We start from the raw sequence: 17,761 nt of genomic DNA on the forward strand, positions 1-17,761 counted from the left end.
ATCGAGTCCTGCATCGGGCTCCCCACGAGAAGCCTGCTTCTCCCTCTGCCTGTGTCTGCCTCTCTCTCTTTGTGTCTCTCATGAATAAATAAATAAAATCTTTTTTAAAAAAATCTCAGGGTCACCTGGGGGGCTCAGTCGATTGAGTGGCCAACTCTTGATTTCATGATCTCGGGGTCCTGGGATCCAGCTCCACAGTGGGTCTGCTTGGAGATTCTCTCTCCCTCTGCCCCTCCTCTCCCTCAAATAAACAGATAAATATTTTTAAAACTCCATTTCAAATGCAATTATTTACAGAACCTCAAAATAATAAAATAATGAACAGACTGGCTCAAGTAGCCTCAGGACCCAGAAGGTGTCCAGACTATTCCTTGAAAAGCTGCCCTCAAGGACTGTGACCGGTTTCCAAGCCGTGCGGTTAGAGGACGCCTCACCCAAGGCCTTCCTGGGCGGCTATAGGAAGGCGGCCAAGGCTCACGGGGCTCTGGGGACACCTGGACAGTTGCCAGGGCTCTCAACCCATCATCTGCGTGCCACACAGCTCAGGGGAGAGGGCGGAGCCACCACGAGCATATTCATGATTTCTACACATCTTTGTGCCATTTAGGCATTTTTTTTTTTTCATTTAGGCATTTTAAATACAGATTATCTCTAACTCCTATAATCAGGTTGCATTTCCAGATGAGGAAATGGGTAAAGGAGGGCTAACATCAAAAACCCAGATGGCTGGGACACCTGGTGGCTCAGCGGTTTAGTGCCACCTTCAGCCCAGGGCGTGATCCTAGGGTCCCGGGATCGGGTCCCACGTCGGGCTCCCTGCATGGAGCCTGCTTCTCCCTCTGCCTCTCTCTCTCTCTCTCTCTGTCTCTCATGAATAAATAAATAAATCTTAAAAAAAAAACTCTGCAAAACTATCTGCTTCTGGGGCCCAAGCGGTGAGATGCCTTGCCCAACTCTGCATATGCATTTCCACCCTTGCGCCACAGGTGTAGGGGTGCTGACCCCCTACCTCTGACCTTGCCCCTAGCCGGGGGGCCCCACACCTGTACGGAGCCGGGAAGCTGCTCCCATCCTGCCCAGCTCAGAATGGCTGCGCTCCCCTCACCACCCCTGAAAACACAGCCCAAGGCTCGGCCCCTCCAGGAAACTTCCACAGACCATCTTAATCCACAGGATTTTCTCCTTGGGGCCTCCCCCCACCCCGTGGCCTGTACGCCCACTTGGCATCAATGATACCCCACTGTCATGCTAAGAACAGGCAGTCCTAGGGGGCTAGGGTACCCCAGTGTCTTCTTCATTCTGCATCTCTCTCCAACCCCCTCTATGACCTTGGCCAAAGGTCATAGAGTTTGGTTGGTTGGTTGACCGACTGAGGGACCTCTCTTTCCACAGCCACGCTTGGGTAGCCTACCCCGGGCCAGCCGGGGATCTCCCGGTGCCAGGGCTTACATCCCCTGCGCGCTTCATCCTCCTGGAAGGGGACAGAATGGTCGGTCCACACCCCAGGGTTCTGTTGACAGCCTGCCCGGCTCTCCGGTGTCACCCAGCCTGGCCACCTGCGCTGGGCAGCTCCACCCAAGTGTGGACTCTCCCAGCATCTTCCTCTCCTGGTCTTCAATTAAATGCACCCCTGCCCCCCCAGGGCACAACGTCTTTTGCAATCCCACCGGAGAATCCCAGATCAGTGGGAGAGTACACCACCAGCAACCCCCACTCCACCCTCGGCCCTTCGTCCTCCCAAGTCTGCCTGGGTCCTGTCCTGCCTGGGTCCTCTCCTGAGAGCCTCTTCCCACCCAGCCAGTGTCGCCCCTCCGGCCCCCAATCACCGGATTCAGGTTGCACAGGGCTCTGCCAGGAGCTGCACAGCCAGAGATCACACCCGAAACGAAACAAGAGAGACGAGAGCAGCGCCGCGCAGCCCTTCTCATCCTTCCCCCCACGACCCACCGAACCCCCTTTCTGACGTCTCGGCCCGTGCTTTTCGCACTCACTGCCTTTGTTACTGAGAGAACGAGATTCCCCTGCAGGTGTGAGAAACACCACGGGGAGCCCCCTGTGCACCCTCCGCCCAGCTTCTCCCAGCGGAAAGGTGCTGCATCGGGATACCCAGTGCGGACGCAGGCCGGCGATCTGGGTTTCTCCTTTTCCTTTGCTCATTTGTGAGTGTGAGTTCGAAGTTCCACGGCACCGATCTCGGGCGTGGGGGGCCCCCGGTCACCAGCCCAGATAACGGCTGGTTCTGTGTCCAGCACCAAGATCCGTCCCGCCGCCCTTCGGGAACCAGGGCTGCCTCCTCCCCGTCCCCTCCCCGCCCGTCTATCCTCCTGTCCTTGAATTGTCCTTTCAAAACCAGGACATAAATGAACCATCCAGCGTCAGTGTTTTAAGATTGCTGGCGTCCTTCACTCTGCACACTTCTCTGGACAATCGTTTGGTCATCGCAGGGCACCAGGGCTTGTGCTGCTTTGCACTGCATCGTATCCACGGCAGCAGGCGCCACGGGCTGGCCTCCCCCTTCCCACCGCTGCCACACGGCCCCGAAGTGACTGCAGAAGCTTGGGGCGCCCCCCGCCCCCCCACCTCCTGGGACGCCTCGGTTCCCAAAGCGGGCCCTAAAGCCAGAGTCCGGGGGCAGGAGCCTGGTGGCAGCACGCAGGACAGCGCGGCCCTGGGGGCCCCTGGAGGCCAAGGGCACGCTCAGCAGCGTCCCCGCGGTGTGTCCTTGGAGGCGCATAGAAGCGATCCCGCCTGCCGTCCGGCGCACCCTCGCTGGGGCAGCGGAGCTTTCCCTGGGTGCCAACCTCGGGCAGCGCGGCAGCCCGACGGCCCCCGGAGGCCCCTGCTCCCCGGCCTGGCTGGTGGCCCGCGGACTATGCAAACTAAGTGTTTGTCACCTCTGGCTACCTCCGGCCTCACCTCGGCCTGCCATATCGAGACACGACTGCCTACAACCCAGTGGCGTAACTCAAACGTGGACCAGCCTGGGGCCCACGGGCCGTTGGCCCATCGCCTCCCTTCCCCAGGGGTCCCAGGTCCATTACCTGCCCAACAACGGCTCAGGGAGCACACACAAATAATCAAAACAAATAGTAATCATAAACGGTGACATGCCCACTTGATGAAAGCTTACGCGGGAATCAAAAACGGGTTTTCAAAGAGTAGGTAATGCCACGAGAAAACTCTAGGATGCACAGTCGGTCGGTCGGATGAAAACACAAGGTCAGGAAGCCTACAGGCACTTCCCATCCCGCTAAGCTCGCCTCCCACGTCTCCTCCCAGAGGCTCCCCAGGGGGCCCCCCCTCTGTTTTAATCAGGTGACTTCCCCAGGGTCCCCTAGCACCCCAGACACCCCCCCAGCCCCAGCCTCTCGCCATCTCAAGGCCAAGCACTTGCTCTTTCAGGATGGGAGAAAGGGGCTGCCTTGTTCCAGTCCATGGCTTGAGACAGTTAATAAATGTTTGATGCACTGATGGACCACGACCGTGGCTTTAGCTGCAGAATAGGAATTAGATTATGACTCTATTTGGGGGAGAAAACGCATCACAAATATATTAACATCCACGTGAGTAACAGCCTGGGGGGCTCAGTCGATGAAGCTTCAGCTCAGGTCCTGACCTCAGGGTCCTGGGATGGAGCCCCCCCTGCACTGGGCTCCCTGCTCAGGGGGCAGTCTGCTTCTCCCTCTCCCCCTGCACACCCTCCACTCGCACTCACTTGCACTCTCTCAAATAAATAAAATTTTTTTAAAAAAAAGGCCTTGGGAGATTGTAAGCCAAACTACTTACAGGGGTTATAAAGCCCCAGGGAAAGAATTTCAGAGGAACTTTGCTTTCTACCTTGCATACTTTTGTATTGCTTGATAAAAACAAAGAAACAAATTTAAAAGAAAAAAAAGAAAAAAAAGAAACCCTTCCTAACTTTTGTATTCAGAAAAAAAGTAATTTATTATTTTTTTCTGTTAAAAAAGCAGTTTCATTTAGAAAAATGCATAGGCAATACCAAATGATTAAAAATGCCTTTCTAGGGGATCCCTGGGTGGCTCAGTGGTTTGGCGCCTGCCTTTGGCCCAGGACGTGACCCTGGAGCCCCAGGATCAAGTCCCACGTTGGGCTCCCTGTATGGAGCCTGCTTCTCCCTCTGCCTGTGTCTGCCAGTGTCTCTGCCTCTCTCTGTCTCTCTCTCATGAATAAATAAATAAAATCTTTATTAAAAAATGCCTTTCTAGGGCATTTTCTCTCCTTTCTCAATTCTTTTCATTTATCTGAGTTATCCAAATTTTCTTTAAATATGTATCTATCAGGGACGCCTGGGTGGCTCAGTGGTTGAGCACCTGCCTTCGGTTCAGGGCATGATCCCGGGGTCCTGGGATCAAGTCCCGCATTGGGCTCCCATGGGAAGCCTGCTTCTCCCTCTGCTTGTGTCTCTGCCCCTCTCTCTGTGTGTCTCTTATGAATAAATAAAATCTTTTTTGAAAAATGTGTATCTAGGGCAGCCCAGGTGGCTCAGCAGTTTAGCGCCGCCTTCAGCCCAGGGTGTGATCCTGGGGTCCCGGGATCGATTCCCACATCAGGCTCCCTGCATGGAGCTTGCTTCTCCCTCTGCCTGTGTCTCTGCCCCACTCTCTCTCTCTCTCTGTGTTTCTCATGAATAAATAAATTAAATTTTTTTAAAAAAAATGTGTATCTATTAGTCTTTTTTAAATGATAATTTTAAAGGGTATAACCAAATAAAAATATGGGGAACGAGGAATTTACTTTGCATTTTCGGGAGCCACACAACAGGCCTGGCTCTTACTAAGCTTGCCGTTGACTCCACATACTAGATCTCCTACGGTGCCCTGCTTGTTCTTCCTCGGCCTCCTCCTCACACCCCAACCGTGGGAGCAGGTGGGTTTTGTTTCCAGTGTTAGGGTGGGGCACCCAGCACAGCACTCACTCCCGACACAGCTGGACACAATTGCTGGCACCCCACCAAGCCGGCCGTCCAGGTCCTAGTGACTCAGAATTAAGTCATCCGAGGTATTGGCCTTTCCCTCCCAGGAGGGTGTCATCTACAAAGCTGATAAGCAAACGCTCGGAGACTTCATCAGAATTGTTGGTAAACAAGAAATGGCACAGGAGGCAGGCAGGAGTTAGGAGCCGCCCCCAGGCTAACCGCACAGAGTGACAAAGGGACCCTCTTAGGCACAGTCGTTCAGCCAGACACGGTTCTTCCAGACCTCGCTGGTCTTCCAGCCCCCGGGGACGCCACGACCCTACAGATAGAAGAGAAGGCCGCGGACACAAAGGAGATGAGCACAACAAGAACTAGATAAAACCTATGCATATGGTAAGGCCTGTAAGGAGGCCAGGGAAATGTAAACAACCAGATTTGCTGGCCTGGGTAGGTGAGTCTTTTCTTTTTTTCATTTTAAAACTGCCTTCATGGCTATAATCATGTGTATAATAAATAAAGCCACATTTTGTTCAAAGGCTTGTTGAAATCATACCTCCCGTCAGTCTCCTGGTCGACCGGATGAGTAACTTCATCAAAAGGGGAAACCAGACGCGTTTGGTGCGAGAGGTATTTGTGGACTTGGGTTGGCGCCTGGTGCTCACCACTCTCTGCTTAATAACGTGTTCCCGTATTTTGCTGGGGATGTGCATCAATCACCATCATCTTTGGAATACAACTGTATAATGGCTTTGCGGTTAAGATCTAGGCTTTGAAGTCATGCAGATCTGGGTTGGAACCCTTGTTCTACCTCTAATTGCCTTTGGGTCATCATGCGAACCCTGAGCCTCAGTATTCTCATCTGTAAATAGGGCTGCCCCCCCCATAGGGTTGGTGTGAGACTAGAGAGGGATGATGAGCTGAAATACACCTATTCGGTGACAGGTAGAAATGGCTGTTACCATATTCTGCTCTACCTCTCCCCCAACATCACCACCTCAGGGAAACAAAGGCTCCAAGATTTGGACCAGTTTGCCAACTGCCCCCAAGGAACCCAAGGATTCCGTTGCTAACCCTGGGCAGAATTTAGCAAATTCAGAAAATACTAGATTCCAAGACAGAAATTTTAGTAGAGACCTGCTTCTGGAAAGTCCTTAACAAAGAAAAAGAGGCAATTGATGTTCGAGAACTCTGAACTAACTGCAGACACCGTCTCACCCCTGCCAGCCTGAGCCAGAATTCTGAGAAGCCCTGGCGTTTCCATTGCCACCCATGAACTGCGAGCTGGCCATTGTAATCATGGTAAGCCCCCAGCATCTCAGAAGCATCCTAAGAGGAGGACAAATCCAGTTTCTTGCCCAAATCAAACTAATTCTTTCCCGTCATAAGCCAGCCGGGCCTGAGCTCCGTGGACGGACAGCCCTGTCTTAGCACCCTCGTGGTCCTAGTAGAGTTAAGCAGAGCCAGACCACCTGGCTTCAAATTCCAGTCCCACTCTGACGTCAGGCAAGTTCTTAGCTCTCTGTGCTCCCACTTCCCTCACCTATGAAGGGGGAGTAATACTGCTAAGAGGCGTGATTCACGGAATATGCCCAACAGAAGCTAGCAGTGATCTAAACACTCCATCCTGAAGACGTGGCCCTGGGCTGAGGGGCTTGGCCACACTCTCTTCCTCTAAGAACAGACTTTCTCTCTTGGGAGAGACATGAGCCAACAATGTGGGCAGAACCAGAGGCCACAGGAGGAACTGACACCACGGGAACTCCAGCACCCAGGGGCCACCGGCCACCGCAACACAGACCGCCACCTGCCCCGGGAGCAAAGCATGAGAGGCCCAGGTGGGGTGAGGATGTGGCGCCGCCACCAGCAAGCCGGTTCGGGGCCGACCCACCCACGAGCGTCCCCACGGCTTTAGACGGCCCGGGCCTCCGACTGGGGCAACCGGCAGGCTAGGGTTGCTTTCTCCCCCTGTTTTCCCATCTCCCAAATGAGGCCACGAAGGTCCAAGCCTTCCCGAGGCCGAGGGCAGCAGGGAAGCCCCCCTGGGGTAGCCAGGCTCCCTGTTCATTCACAGCACCTGGGGGGCGAGTCCCCCTTAAAGAGCCATCCGGGTTCATCACTGTCCACCTCCGCTGCTCCTTCCTGCTCCCCTGTGCACACCCTCCCAGCACACGGGCCTCTAAGAGAGCCCAGCACGTGCTCAAGAGAACCCAGAAAGGAGGGAGTTTTTTTTTAAGTTTTGTTTTGAAGGCGGGAGGAAGAGGGGAATGAGGAATCGGTGGTAGTGGTCGTGGGCACATACTTCCTTTCCATAGAAGGGTCTTTCTTGGGCAGCCCGGCTGGCTCAGCAGTTTAGCGCCGCCTTCAGCACAGGGCCTGATCCTGGAGACCCGGGATGGAGCCCCGCATCGGTCTCCCTGCATGGAACCTGCTTCTCCCTCTGCCTGTGTCTCTGCCTCTCTCTCTCTGTGTCTCTCATGAATAAATGGATAAAATCTTAAAAAAAAAAGGGGGGGGGGTCTTTCCCATAGAAGCTGCTGTGCAAAGAGCGGTCTCATTCCCCAAAACTCCTCAGAGAGCCCCTGCATTCAGCAGCGCAGGCCGGCCCTGCTGGGAGGCCAGTCCCCACCACCGGCCCGGTTCCTGGCCTCCGCGGGCCTCCCACCAAGACGACACCACCTTCCTGTTTGTCACCAGGCCTCTTCCAGCTCAGAGATCCAAACTGTGTACCTACACACTGCAACTTACAGAGGGCTCGGACGGGAAGTGTCCCTTTCCATCCTTGCAACAAATCTATACCATGCATGTCATCCCCATTTCATAGTTACAGAAACTGAGGCTTCCAAAGATTAGGTCACATCTCTGAGGTCACCAGCCAAGAGAGGGGAGGCACCGGGTCCTGGCTTCACGCTGGACACTCCGGCCACCACATCACAATGGCCTACTTGCCCCAACTCCTCTACACTGCCCCTTCGAGCGTGGGTTAGCTGCCTCTAAGTGCCCGCCCTGGGCTCCTCTGGGTCTAGGACTTAGCACACCCACAGAACTGAACTCCTGAACCCCTGGGCCTTCGCCTTAAGCAAGGGCTCGATGGCTGGAGTCTTTCTCATTGTTATCATCCAGCCCGGCCTGGCACGTGCTCGGGCGGTGGGTATCTAATAAATATTTGGTACAGGGATGAGTGAATGTCTGGCTAGTTAATAAAGAGATGACTCTCTGAACAGCCGGAGCTGCACAGCCTACCCCCCACACCTGATTTCCCAATCGTGGCCTCCATGTGCCTAGGGAATACGAGTCCTACCCAGGGCGGGCATTTGAGGAGGCACCAGTGGATGTCACTGCACTTTCACAGCTCCATCAAATATTCCACACTCAGTGAGGCAGGCTCCCTGGCTCTTCCTGGTGGCCACGATAGTTGGCATCTGCACACCTGCTCTCGTGCAGGGAAGGCTCACACAGTCCCCAGACATCCTGGGGACAGTAGGGAAACCTGAGGTGGCCCCTTCCTGCTTGATGGGAACAGCTTGGGCTGGGGCGAGGGCCACAGTCCTTGGGAAAGATGCTGCCATATACACAAGAACCTCCAGCAGAACTCTTCTCCAACCATGCAGGAATGGAAGTAGCCAGAACCCAGAACTCAAAAGCACTGGTTTCCCTTTGGGGCTCAGCACGACCTGGCTGGGCTCTGCTGATGGGGTGAAATCAGGGGCAGCAGCTGTACCTCCTGGTCGGGGAACGGGTCAAGGCCGAGTCTGCAGACCCTGACTGCAAACACTGCAAGGTGATCCAGGGAGCAAGCTTCCTGCTAAGGCATGGGATGGGAAGGAGTACGTGAAGCCTTCCTGGAGGCATGGAAGTGAGCCTTGGGCACAGTCGGCTACTTTCTTCAGGACCCACTGCATCACGTCGAATTTTTGCACCTCTTAGCAGGACTCTCGGGACTGTCACTTCCTTAAGGGAAGCAGTGCTATCTTGTCTTGGAGAACCTTCCCTCCAACAGTGCCGGGCCCGGGACTAGCCTGGAAGCTGGTTCAGTAGAACTTGGCAGGAGAGAGGACAAAGAGTGATCCATGCAAAGGAAAATCGCAGAATCAGGGAAGAGGGAAGAACCCGATGGAAGAGAGAATGTGTGAGCTTTGCAGAAGATGAGAAAACCGGCAGGGACCAAGGGGAAAAGTAAGCAAGGGCTTGCAGGTGACAAGAGAGCTGGCTGTGGTGGCTCAGAGCGAGGCAAGGAGCCCCAGGCCCCGCCCCTGGGCGCCAAGACTGGCAAATCCCAGAAAGGGAAGTGGAGGAGGAAAAAAAAAAAAAAAACCCAGCCCCTAAATAACAAATACCAAACAGCAGGCCCCCCACTGCGGAGGCAGGAGGCTAGAGGCCCAGCAGGCAGGTATCAAGGATCCGTAAACACAGCACTTACAGAAGGGAAAATAAAAGGCGGGCACGGGGTGGATGGGCCTCCAGCAGGGAGGCTGGGCGGGAAGGGCCCGGGCCTCCAGGCTGGCCGCCCTGACTGCGCTGCTTCTTTCCACGCAGGAAGTCAAGTGTGGAGAAAACAAGGGGGCCAGGGGAGCTGCTCCGGGGTCTGGCTAGCGCCGCAGCCCCCAGATCTGGTCTTCTGCAAACCCCCCGGAGTCACCCCGCCAACAGGGGAAAAAGACTTCAGGGACCTACAAGGTCTGGCCCGGCCGCCGACGGCGCAGTGCGGGGCAGCGGGTGGTCCCGGACCCGCGGCGGAGTGACGGACCCCGAAGCCCGCAGGGAGGAAGCTGCCTTGGAGCTTTCCAAGCTGCGCCCACGGTGCCCGCCCTGACCTGGGGAGCCCTGGGGCCCGGGGTCGCAGCGACGGTGCGGAGGCCTGGCCGGGCCGCCTGCAGGGAGCCGCCGCCGCCCCCGCCCCCGCGTCCAGCGCCCGCGTCCTGGGGCCCCCGCGTCCTGGGGCCCCCGCGTCCTGGGGCCCCCGCGTCCTGGGGCTCCCGCGTCCTGGGGCTCCCGCGGGGGCTCGCTGCTGTGTCGGTCGCACCAGGGACCTTCCGCGGGCGCAGCCCCCACCCGCGGCCTCGGCCCTCGGCAGCACCTGCGGACCGGGCCCGGCCCCGCGGAAGCCCTCTCGCGGGCCGCAGGGGCGCGGCGCCTCCGCCCGCCCCGACGTGCGCCCCGAGCCCAGCGCCCGACCGCGGACGCCGGCCTGGCCCGGCCCGGGGCGGAGCGCGCCGCTCGGCGGGGACCGGGGCGCAGGCACCCGTCCGACAGGAAAGTCCACCTGCCGGGCCGCCCCGGCCGGGGGCAGCGGAGCGGGGCCCCTCGCCGCGCTCAACCGGCGCCGCGGCCCCGGGACTCTCGGGGCGGCCCCGCCCCCTGCGCCCCCCTGCGCCCCCTGCGCCCCGCGCCCCCTGCACCCCCTGCGCCCCGCGCCCCCCTGCGCCCCCCTGCGCCCCCTGCGCCCCGCGCCCCCTGCGTCCCCTGCGCCCCCCGCCCCCTGCGCCCCCTGCGCCCCCCTGCGTCCCCCGCCCCCTGCGCCCCCCTGCGCCCCCCGCCCCCTGCGCCCCCTGCGCCCCCCTGAGCCCCGCGCCCCCCTGCGTCCCCCTGCGTCCCCCGCCCCCTGCGCCCCCCTGCGTCCCCCTGCGCCCCCCGCCCCCTGCGCCCCCTGCGCCCCCCTGAGCCCCGCGCCCCCCTGCGTCCCCCTGCGTCCCCCGCCCCCTGCGCCCCCCTGCGTCCCCCTGCGCCCCTCCCGCCCCCCGCGCCGCCCTCCGCCCCCCGCCCCCCGCGCCCACCTCGGGCCGCGCGCTGTACTTGAGGCCGGCGCGGAGGTCCTGGCGGCCGCGCTCGCCCTTGAGGGCGCGGCTGCTCTTCATGGTCCCGGTGGCGGGTCGCGAGTCTCAGCGGCGCGGGCTCCGCGGGCGGCCGCCTGCCATCGCCGTGGGCGCTCGGGGCGCGCGGGAGGCGCGCGGGGGGCGGGGGGGCGCAGGTGCGCGGGGGGCGCGCAGGGGGCGCTCGGGGCGCGGGGGCGCGGGGCGCGGGGGGCGCTCGGGGGCGCGGGGTGCGCGCAGGAGGCGCTCGGGGGCGCGGGGGCGCTCGGAGGCGCAGAGGGCGCGGGGGGCGCTCGGGGGCGCGCGGGGCGCGGGGGGCGCTCGGGGGCGCGGGGGCAGGGCAGGGTGCGCGCAGGCCGAGCCGAGTTCCGGTCGCAGCCCGGCGTGCGGCCGCCGGCGGTCCTCTCGCGCTCGCTCTTCCTGTCCCGGGCAGGTAGTTTCAGGGTGTGGCCTCCCCGGCCCGCCCCGCCCCTCGCGGGCCCGCCCTCCTTCCCTCCCTCGCTCCCTCCCGCCGCGCGCCGGCCCCGCGCCCCCCACCTCGACCCCACCCCCACCCCTCACCCGCCACCCCCACCCCCACCCCCAGCCCGGGGACCCGAAGCTGACGGACGCGGAGACCCGGCGACCTGCCTGGCGGTGGCCCCTCGCCAACCGCGCCGCCCGCCCGGTCCCGGGGAGGGACCTAGCAGCCCGCCCTCGCCCTCTCCCTCTCCCTCTCCCGGAGGTGACCCCTTGCGCTGGGAGACCACCGGCCGCCGCCTCCTGGATGCCACCCGGGCTTTCGCTCCCTCCCTCAGGCATCTGCAATCTCTCCCCACCTTGCTACGTGACCGGGTCTCAATTACAACCCTTCCAAACCCAAACAAGAACCACCACCGGCCCTAGACCCGGCCTCCGCCTCCGCCTCCGCCGCTGCCCGCCTTCCTCGCGGCCGCCTCTGCCCTCCGCCGGGAGGCCCTGCCTGGGCCGTCCAGCCGCCCCGGGGTGGGTGACCAGGACTCCAGTTGCTCCACCAGGTGCGGTCTTACCTGTTCCCAGCATCCTCACCTGTTTGCCGCGCCCCATACTCTTGATCCCAAGCTCAAATGCTCCCCTTCCCTGGATTCCGTGGTCGACCTCTCTGGCCCCTGAATGTCAAGGTTCCCAAAGTTGTCTCTTGGGCCTCCTCCCTTTTTTCCCTACGCTTTCTTGCCCAGTCGTCTAAGGGCTTCAAGTAGGTAAATCTGCTTCCCTAATATTGACATCATGAAGGAGCGCTGGTCTCCACTGAGAGCTGCTTGGGAACTTCTCCGTTTGTGAGCTACTGCTGTGACACGCTCAACAAATATTACTGAGCACATATTATATGCTCAGCACTGTCCTAGGTGCTGGGAAACAGGAGTAAACAAAAGTAAAAAGTCCGGCTCTGCAAACTTCCTTCCCAGACGTGGCCCCCTTCCACCCTGTGGCCGGGCTATAGTGGCAGAGGCCTAGCCTCAGAATCCAGGAATTCTCTGGGACTCCCCACCCTCTTACACTTTGCATCTAATTAGTTCCAAATCTGACCAAGTCTTTCTCTCCAGGAGAAGATATGTTTAGCCCTTTTTTTCCTCCCCCTTTAGGAGACCCCTTGATTGCAAGCCCTCATCACCCGGTTCCTGGATGTGTGTGAGCAGTGACAGGATCTCCTGTGTGTGCCCCCCCAAGCCCCCCTGTACCCGGCAACCAAGTTGCTCTTCCTAAGCCACGGCTTCTGCAAACCCTTCTGGATCCCATCCGACCTCCTTAGCATGGCTTTCACGGTGTGATCCGTCTTCCTTTGCAACCCTGCCTCCCAGCAGGCCTCTCTGGGCCCTGTCTCTGCAAGCAGACTTTCTGATACACACCTTTCCTCATGCTCCTTGTGCATGGAAAAGCACTTCTCCTTCACACTCGTCTCCGAGCATTGGGACAAAAGTCACTCACGGGAGTCATGAGTGTGTTGTCATTGTTCACCTAGTGTTTTTAGCTTTCTGCCCTCTGGGCACAGGCTGGGCTTGCACTCCCTCCCCTTTGAAGTTAGGTGTGGTCCTATGGCTAGCTGTGGACAAGGAAATGTTCAATGAGGAGGTAAACACCACTTCCAGGTGGGAGCATAAGGAAGTGACACACAGGGGCGCCTTGGAGGCCCCGTGGGTTTGCCTTGGGCTCAGGTCATGATTCCCGAGTCCCCGCAGGAAGCCCCGCATCGCATCGGGCCCCCTGCTCAGCGAGGAGTCTGCTTCTTCCTCTGCTTCTGCCCCTCTCCCCACTCATGCTCTCTCCCAAATAAATAAATAAAATCTTAAAAAAAAAAAAGGAGGTAATACACTATCCCATGCCCTCTTCCCCAATGAAGTACATGTTGAGACAAAACCTCCCGTCACCCTGTGATCCAAAGTGGCTGCAGTGAGCGGAGACTCTTGCTAATGGCCGTGGGCTGTAGAGCATGAATGAGAAGCAAACTTTGGGGATGTTAAGCCTTTGAGAGCAGAGGGTTGGGTCTGTATGGCGGCCACCCTAGCCCATCCTGCTCTATCACCTCCTCCATGAGATATGAGATCTTTCCTTCTCTCTAAAGCAGAACTAGGTCTGCTTGTGCTTTTTTTTTTTTTTTTTTTGCTTGTGCTTTTATCATGGAATGTATCACCTTTTCTTTGCATCTCTGTCAGGGTCTCACTCACCTCTGAGTGTCAGAGCACACCAGCACAGTAACTCGTGTCAATTTAATAAATGGAAAAATAAGCCTGCCACTGTGCAGAGAAAAGCATTCCAAAGCTAACCAGGAGATATAAAAAATAATTTTCTGCACATTGGGACAAAGTCACCTCCAGTCCTTTGTAGGCACTACGGTTGCCAAGGACGTAACAGCCTCGAGTTAGTGCCGGTGATTGAAAGTCAGCCAGACCCGAGGTACTGTGAGTGAGATGGCACACGTGGCACTAAAACCTGTTGTGCTGCTGCAAAAGGAGTGTCTCGTGTCATCTCCCAGGCTCCTAGAGCATCGTCTCTTATCTCATGGAGCTAACACATGCCTTGCCCACGGAAGGCCACGGAAGGCTATTGAACACAGTGCATACGCAGTGCATTTTCCAGGTTTAGAGGAAGTGATGCAGCCCGGGACCCTTCTCTACGGTCACTGAGTCGTGTCCATGTACATTAAACAGACTCGGTTTACTCCTTATAAAACTCTATCATGTGGGATAAACGCTAACGCTTTTATTCCTAGACTGTACGCGAAGAAAGCCAACGGCAGGCAGCCCGAAGGATGTAGCTAGGTTCTCACGCTCGTAAGGGGCAAATCCAGACTCAAACCCAGATTTCGATCTGAGGCCCGGGTCATTTGCTGCGACGACCAACTCTCAGAGCCACCGTCATCCCCCTGCCGGCCCCGAACCCTCCCGCCAAAGCTGCCACCATGGCCTGGGCCTGCCCCACGCTGCCCCCGGGACTCTGCTGGGCAAGTCAGGCCTGTGGCCCTGGGACCCCCGCCCAGGCCTCTCCGACGAGCCCAGTGTCCTTGGGCCAGAGCCACTCAGAGCATGTACCAGCGCGACCTGGCCACAGGCCAAGACGCTGGCTTCCACGGGGGATAACGTGGGGGAGGGAGAGGGGCCACCAGGTAGACTCAGCCCCGGTTCAGTCCCCGGGGGTGCGAACAGGCTGCACCCCCCCGCTGAAGCGGACTGTGCAAGCCGGTCACCAGGCCCCCTAAGGACAAGCGTGGACGTGGGGAGGCCGGAAGGTGGAGCAGGCACGCGTGTCTGCACCTGCCGGATGGCGGGTACCTACGGGTCCTGGCGCCACCTTTGCTTCGAGGCCGCTGCGGCTGAGGCTTGCCTGGGGGAGAAGGTGCGAGAGCTGGTCCATGGCCCGACGTGGTCTTGCCTTCGCCCCGCGTGACTGCTTCACCCACCCCATCTCCTTCTCCCGCGGGCACCCCCATTCAGCGGACGTAGCGCCCTGTGGACCCTCCTCCAGGCACCCCGATCTCTTCTTCCCCAGTCCTCCCGGACACTGGCACGCCCCTCAGCCACAGCTTGTCATGGCCCGAGCTCTTCGGGTGTCCTTGCAGGAAGGGGTGAGCGAGGCCGGCCCACGAAGCTGGGCGCTGTCGGTAGATCAGGCCCTTGCTCGGGCTTCTGCTCTTGGGTTTCTGCATATACTATTTAAGAATACAAGTGTGGCCAGCCTGGGTGGCACAGCGGTTTAGTGCCGCCTTCAGCCCAGGGCGTGACCCTGGAGACCTGGGATCGAGTCCCACGTCAGGCTCCCTACATGGAGCCTGCTTCTCCCTCTGCCTGTGTCTCTGCCCCTATCTCTCTCTCTCTCTCTCCGTCAGTCATGAATAAATAAATAAATAATCTTTAAAAAAAAACTACAAGTGGTTTTGTGGGGTTTTTTTTAAGATTATTTATTTATTTATTGAGACACAGAGAGAGGCAGAGACACAGGCAGAGGGAGAAGCAGGCTCCATGCAGGGAGCCTAACATGGGACTCGATCCCGGGTCTCCAGGATCAGGCCCTGGGCTGCAGGCGGCATTAAACCGCTGCGCCACTGGGGCTGCCCCCCAAAAAAATCTTTAAAAAAAAAAGAATACAAGTGGTTTTCTGTTTTTTTTTTTTTTTTAAGATTTTATTTATTTATTTGACAGAGAGAGAGAGTGAGTGAGCATGAGCAGGGGCAGCAGGCAGAGGGAGGGGGAGAAGCAGGCTCCCTGCTGAGCAAGGAGCCCAATGTGAGGCTCAACCCCAGGACCCCGGGGTCGTGACCTGAGCCATGGCAGATGCTTAACCCACTGAGCCAACCAGGTACCCCAAGAATAAGAATATGTACTTCAGGGGCACCTGGGTGGCTCAGCAGTTGGGCGTCCCGGAGACCCGGGATCGAGTCCCACATCTGGCTCCCTAGATGGAGCATGCTTCTCCCTCTGCCTGTGTCTCTGCCTCTCTCTGTGTGTGTCTCATGAATAAATAAAAATCTTTTTTTAAGGCAGCCCTGGTGGCACAGTGGTTTAGTGCTGCCTGTAGCCCAGGTCGTGATCTGCAGACCCTGGATCGAGTCCCATGTCAGGCTCTCCGCATGGAGCCTTCTTCTCCCTCTGCCTGTGTCTCTGCCTCTCTCTCTCTCTCTCTGCATCTCTATGAATAAATAAATAAAATGTTTAAAAAAAAAATCTTTTTTTTAAAAAAAGAATATGTACTTCATATGTCACAATTTTGTAAGAATTAGACCAAATGGGTCTAATGTAACAACACAGGGTTCCGCTTGCTCCGCATGCCCTCAGGAGGTGGATCTGAAACGACTGCAGAGAAGGGTCCGGGCCGGCATGATTTCCTCTCAATCTGGGATGGCATTAAGTGCCCTGCACATGTATTGCATTCGAATGATAGCACTCAGGGCCTTCTGTGTGCAGGGCATTTATTAGCTCCGGAGATAAAACGTGATGCTCTAGGAACCCAGGCAACAAAAGGAGACACTCCTTTCCTAGCAGCACAGTGGGTTATTTTATTATTTTATTTATATTTTATTTTATTTTTTATTTTATTTTTAGGTAAGCTCTAGGTCCAGTGTGGGACTTGAACTCACGACCCTGAGAAAAAGAGTCATGTGCCCTATGGGCTGAGCCACCCAGGCTCCCCTTTTTCAAATACAGTTGCTCTTTTTCTTTTTTTTTTTTTTTTTTTTTTTTTTTTTTTTAATTTATGATAGTCACACAGAGAGAGAGAGACAGAGACACAGGCAGAGGGAGAAGCAGGCTCCATGCACCGGGAGCCCGACGTGGGACTCGATCCCGGGTCTCCAGGATCGCGCCCTGGGCCAAAGGCAGGCGCCAAACCGCTGCGCCACCCAGGGATCCCCTCTTTTTCATTTTGGAGGGAAGATTACTTCGTACGTGGTGGTGTGTTCACATCTGGCTGTCTCTTGTATTCCCAGCGTCATGTTTAGATCCTAAATTCTGGAAATGTGAACGGTAACATTTCAGTTTATCATGCCTTGTTTATTTGCTGACTGAAATACCTCTGCTAGGGGAAAATTTCCATCTACATAGTTAGCCAGTGGTAACATTTGTGTTGGAAAGAAAGGATACAGGCCTGAGTCTTTCCCTTTACTTAGCCGTTCTCAAAATCGTTAATTCCCTAGCATCTTCCAAAAGGACCAGTTGGTGTCTGTTTGCTTGTTTTTGTGTTTCTATGAATTCTTGGATTTTTATTTTTTTAGCATGTACTTTTTTTTTTTTTTTTAAGATTTTACTTATTTGATAGAGAATGAGCAAGAGAGAGAGAAAGAATGACCAGATAGAGGGGGAGGTGGAGGAGAAGCAAACTCCTTGCTGAGCAGGGAGAGTGATGTGGAACTTGATCCCAGGACCTCAGGATCATGACCTGAGCTGAAGGCAGACGCTTAATCAACTGAGTCACCCAGGCGCCCAATTCTTGGATTTTTGAATATATATACTATGTTTTGGCTCATTGTCATTTTTATGCTTAGTGATGTTCAAATTGAGGAGTCTCTTCTTCTTTTTTTTCCTTTTTAAAGTCAGCTCCACACCCAGCATGCGGCCCAATGTGGGGCCCGAACTCGTGACCCTGAGATCAAGACCTGAACTAAGACCAAGCATCGAACACTTAACCAGCTGAGGCATCCAGCCGCCCCAAATGGGAGCTCCTCCAGTTGGCTGTGACTTTGGCCCCCATTGTACTCATCATTGATCATTTATTTGCTTCCTGGTAAGATGTTCCAGGTTCTTCTTACATATTCATTCCTGGCCCAGACATGCAATCGCCACTCCTTCAAGACATCCTCGTGCCTTTTTTAGTGAGAAATGATATTTCGAGACAATCACCTGGGTGCAAGGAATATTTATCAGTACTGAGTTGGTCGCTGTTTCTGGGGCTTTTGGTGGTGGACAAAGCTAGGAATTTTTTAAAGAGATAAAATTCAAATTCATATTGATATTTCCAATTCAAATTAAGGACCACAGGGTATCGACAGAACTTATTCTATCAGTCTTTTCTT

General features: G+C 56.7%; 1 protein-coding gene across 2 annotated transcripts in view; it reads right to left on the bottom strand.

Moving 5' to 3' along the window:
- The window catches only part of ST14 (ST14 transmembrane serine protease matriptase), a 37,873-nt gene extending 26,046 nt beyond the window's left edge, over nucleotides 1-11,827 (bottom strand). The window contains exon 1 of one of the 2 annotated variants that reach the window (XM_041772616.1): nucleotides 11,791-11,827. In XM_041772616.1, coding sequence (XP_041628550.1) covers nucleotides 11,791-11,808 — 18 coding nt within the window. In that variant the 5' untranslated portion in view covers nucleotides 11,809-11,827. Of the gene's footprint in view, nucleotides 1-10,707; nucleotides 10,904-11,790 lie in introns of those variants that run through there. The other variant, XM_041772615.1, reaches the window with a different exon arrangement.
- Between the last annotated feature and the right edge of the window lie 5,934 nt (nucleotides 11,828-17,761).

Source organism: Vulpes lagopus, chromosome 10, assembly GCF_018345385.1.
Source record: "Vulpes lagopus strain Blue_001 chromosome 10, ASM1834538v1, whole genome shotgun sequence".
Taxonomy (NCBI): Eukaryota; Metazoa; Chordata; class Mammalia; order Carnivora; family Canidae; genus Vulpes; species Vulpes lagopus.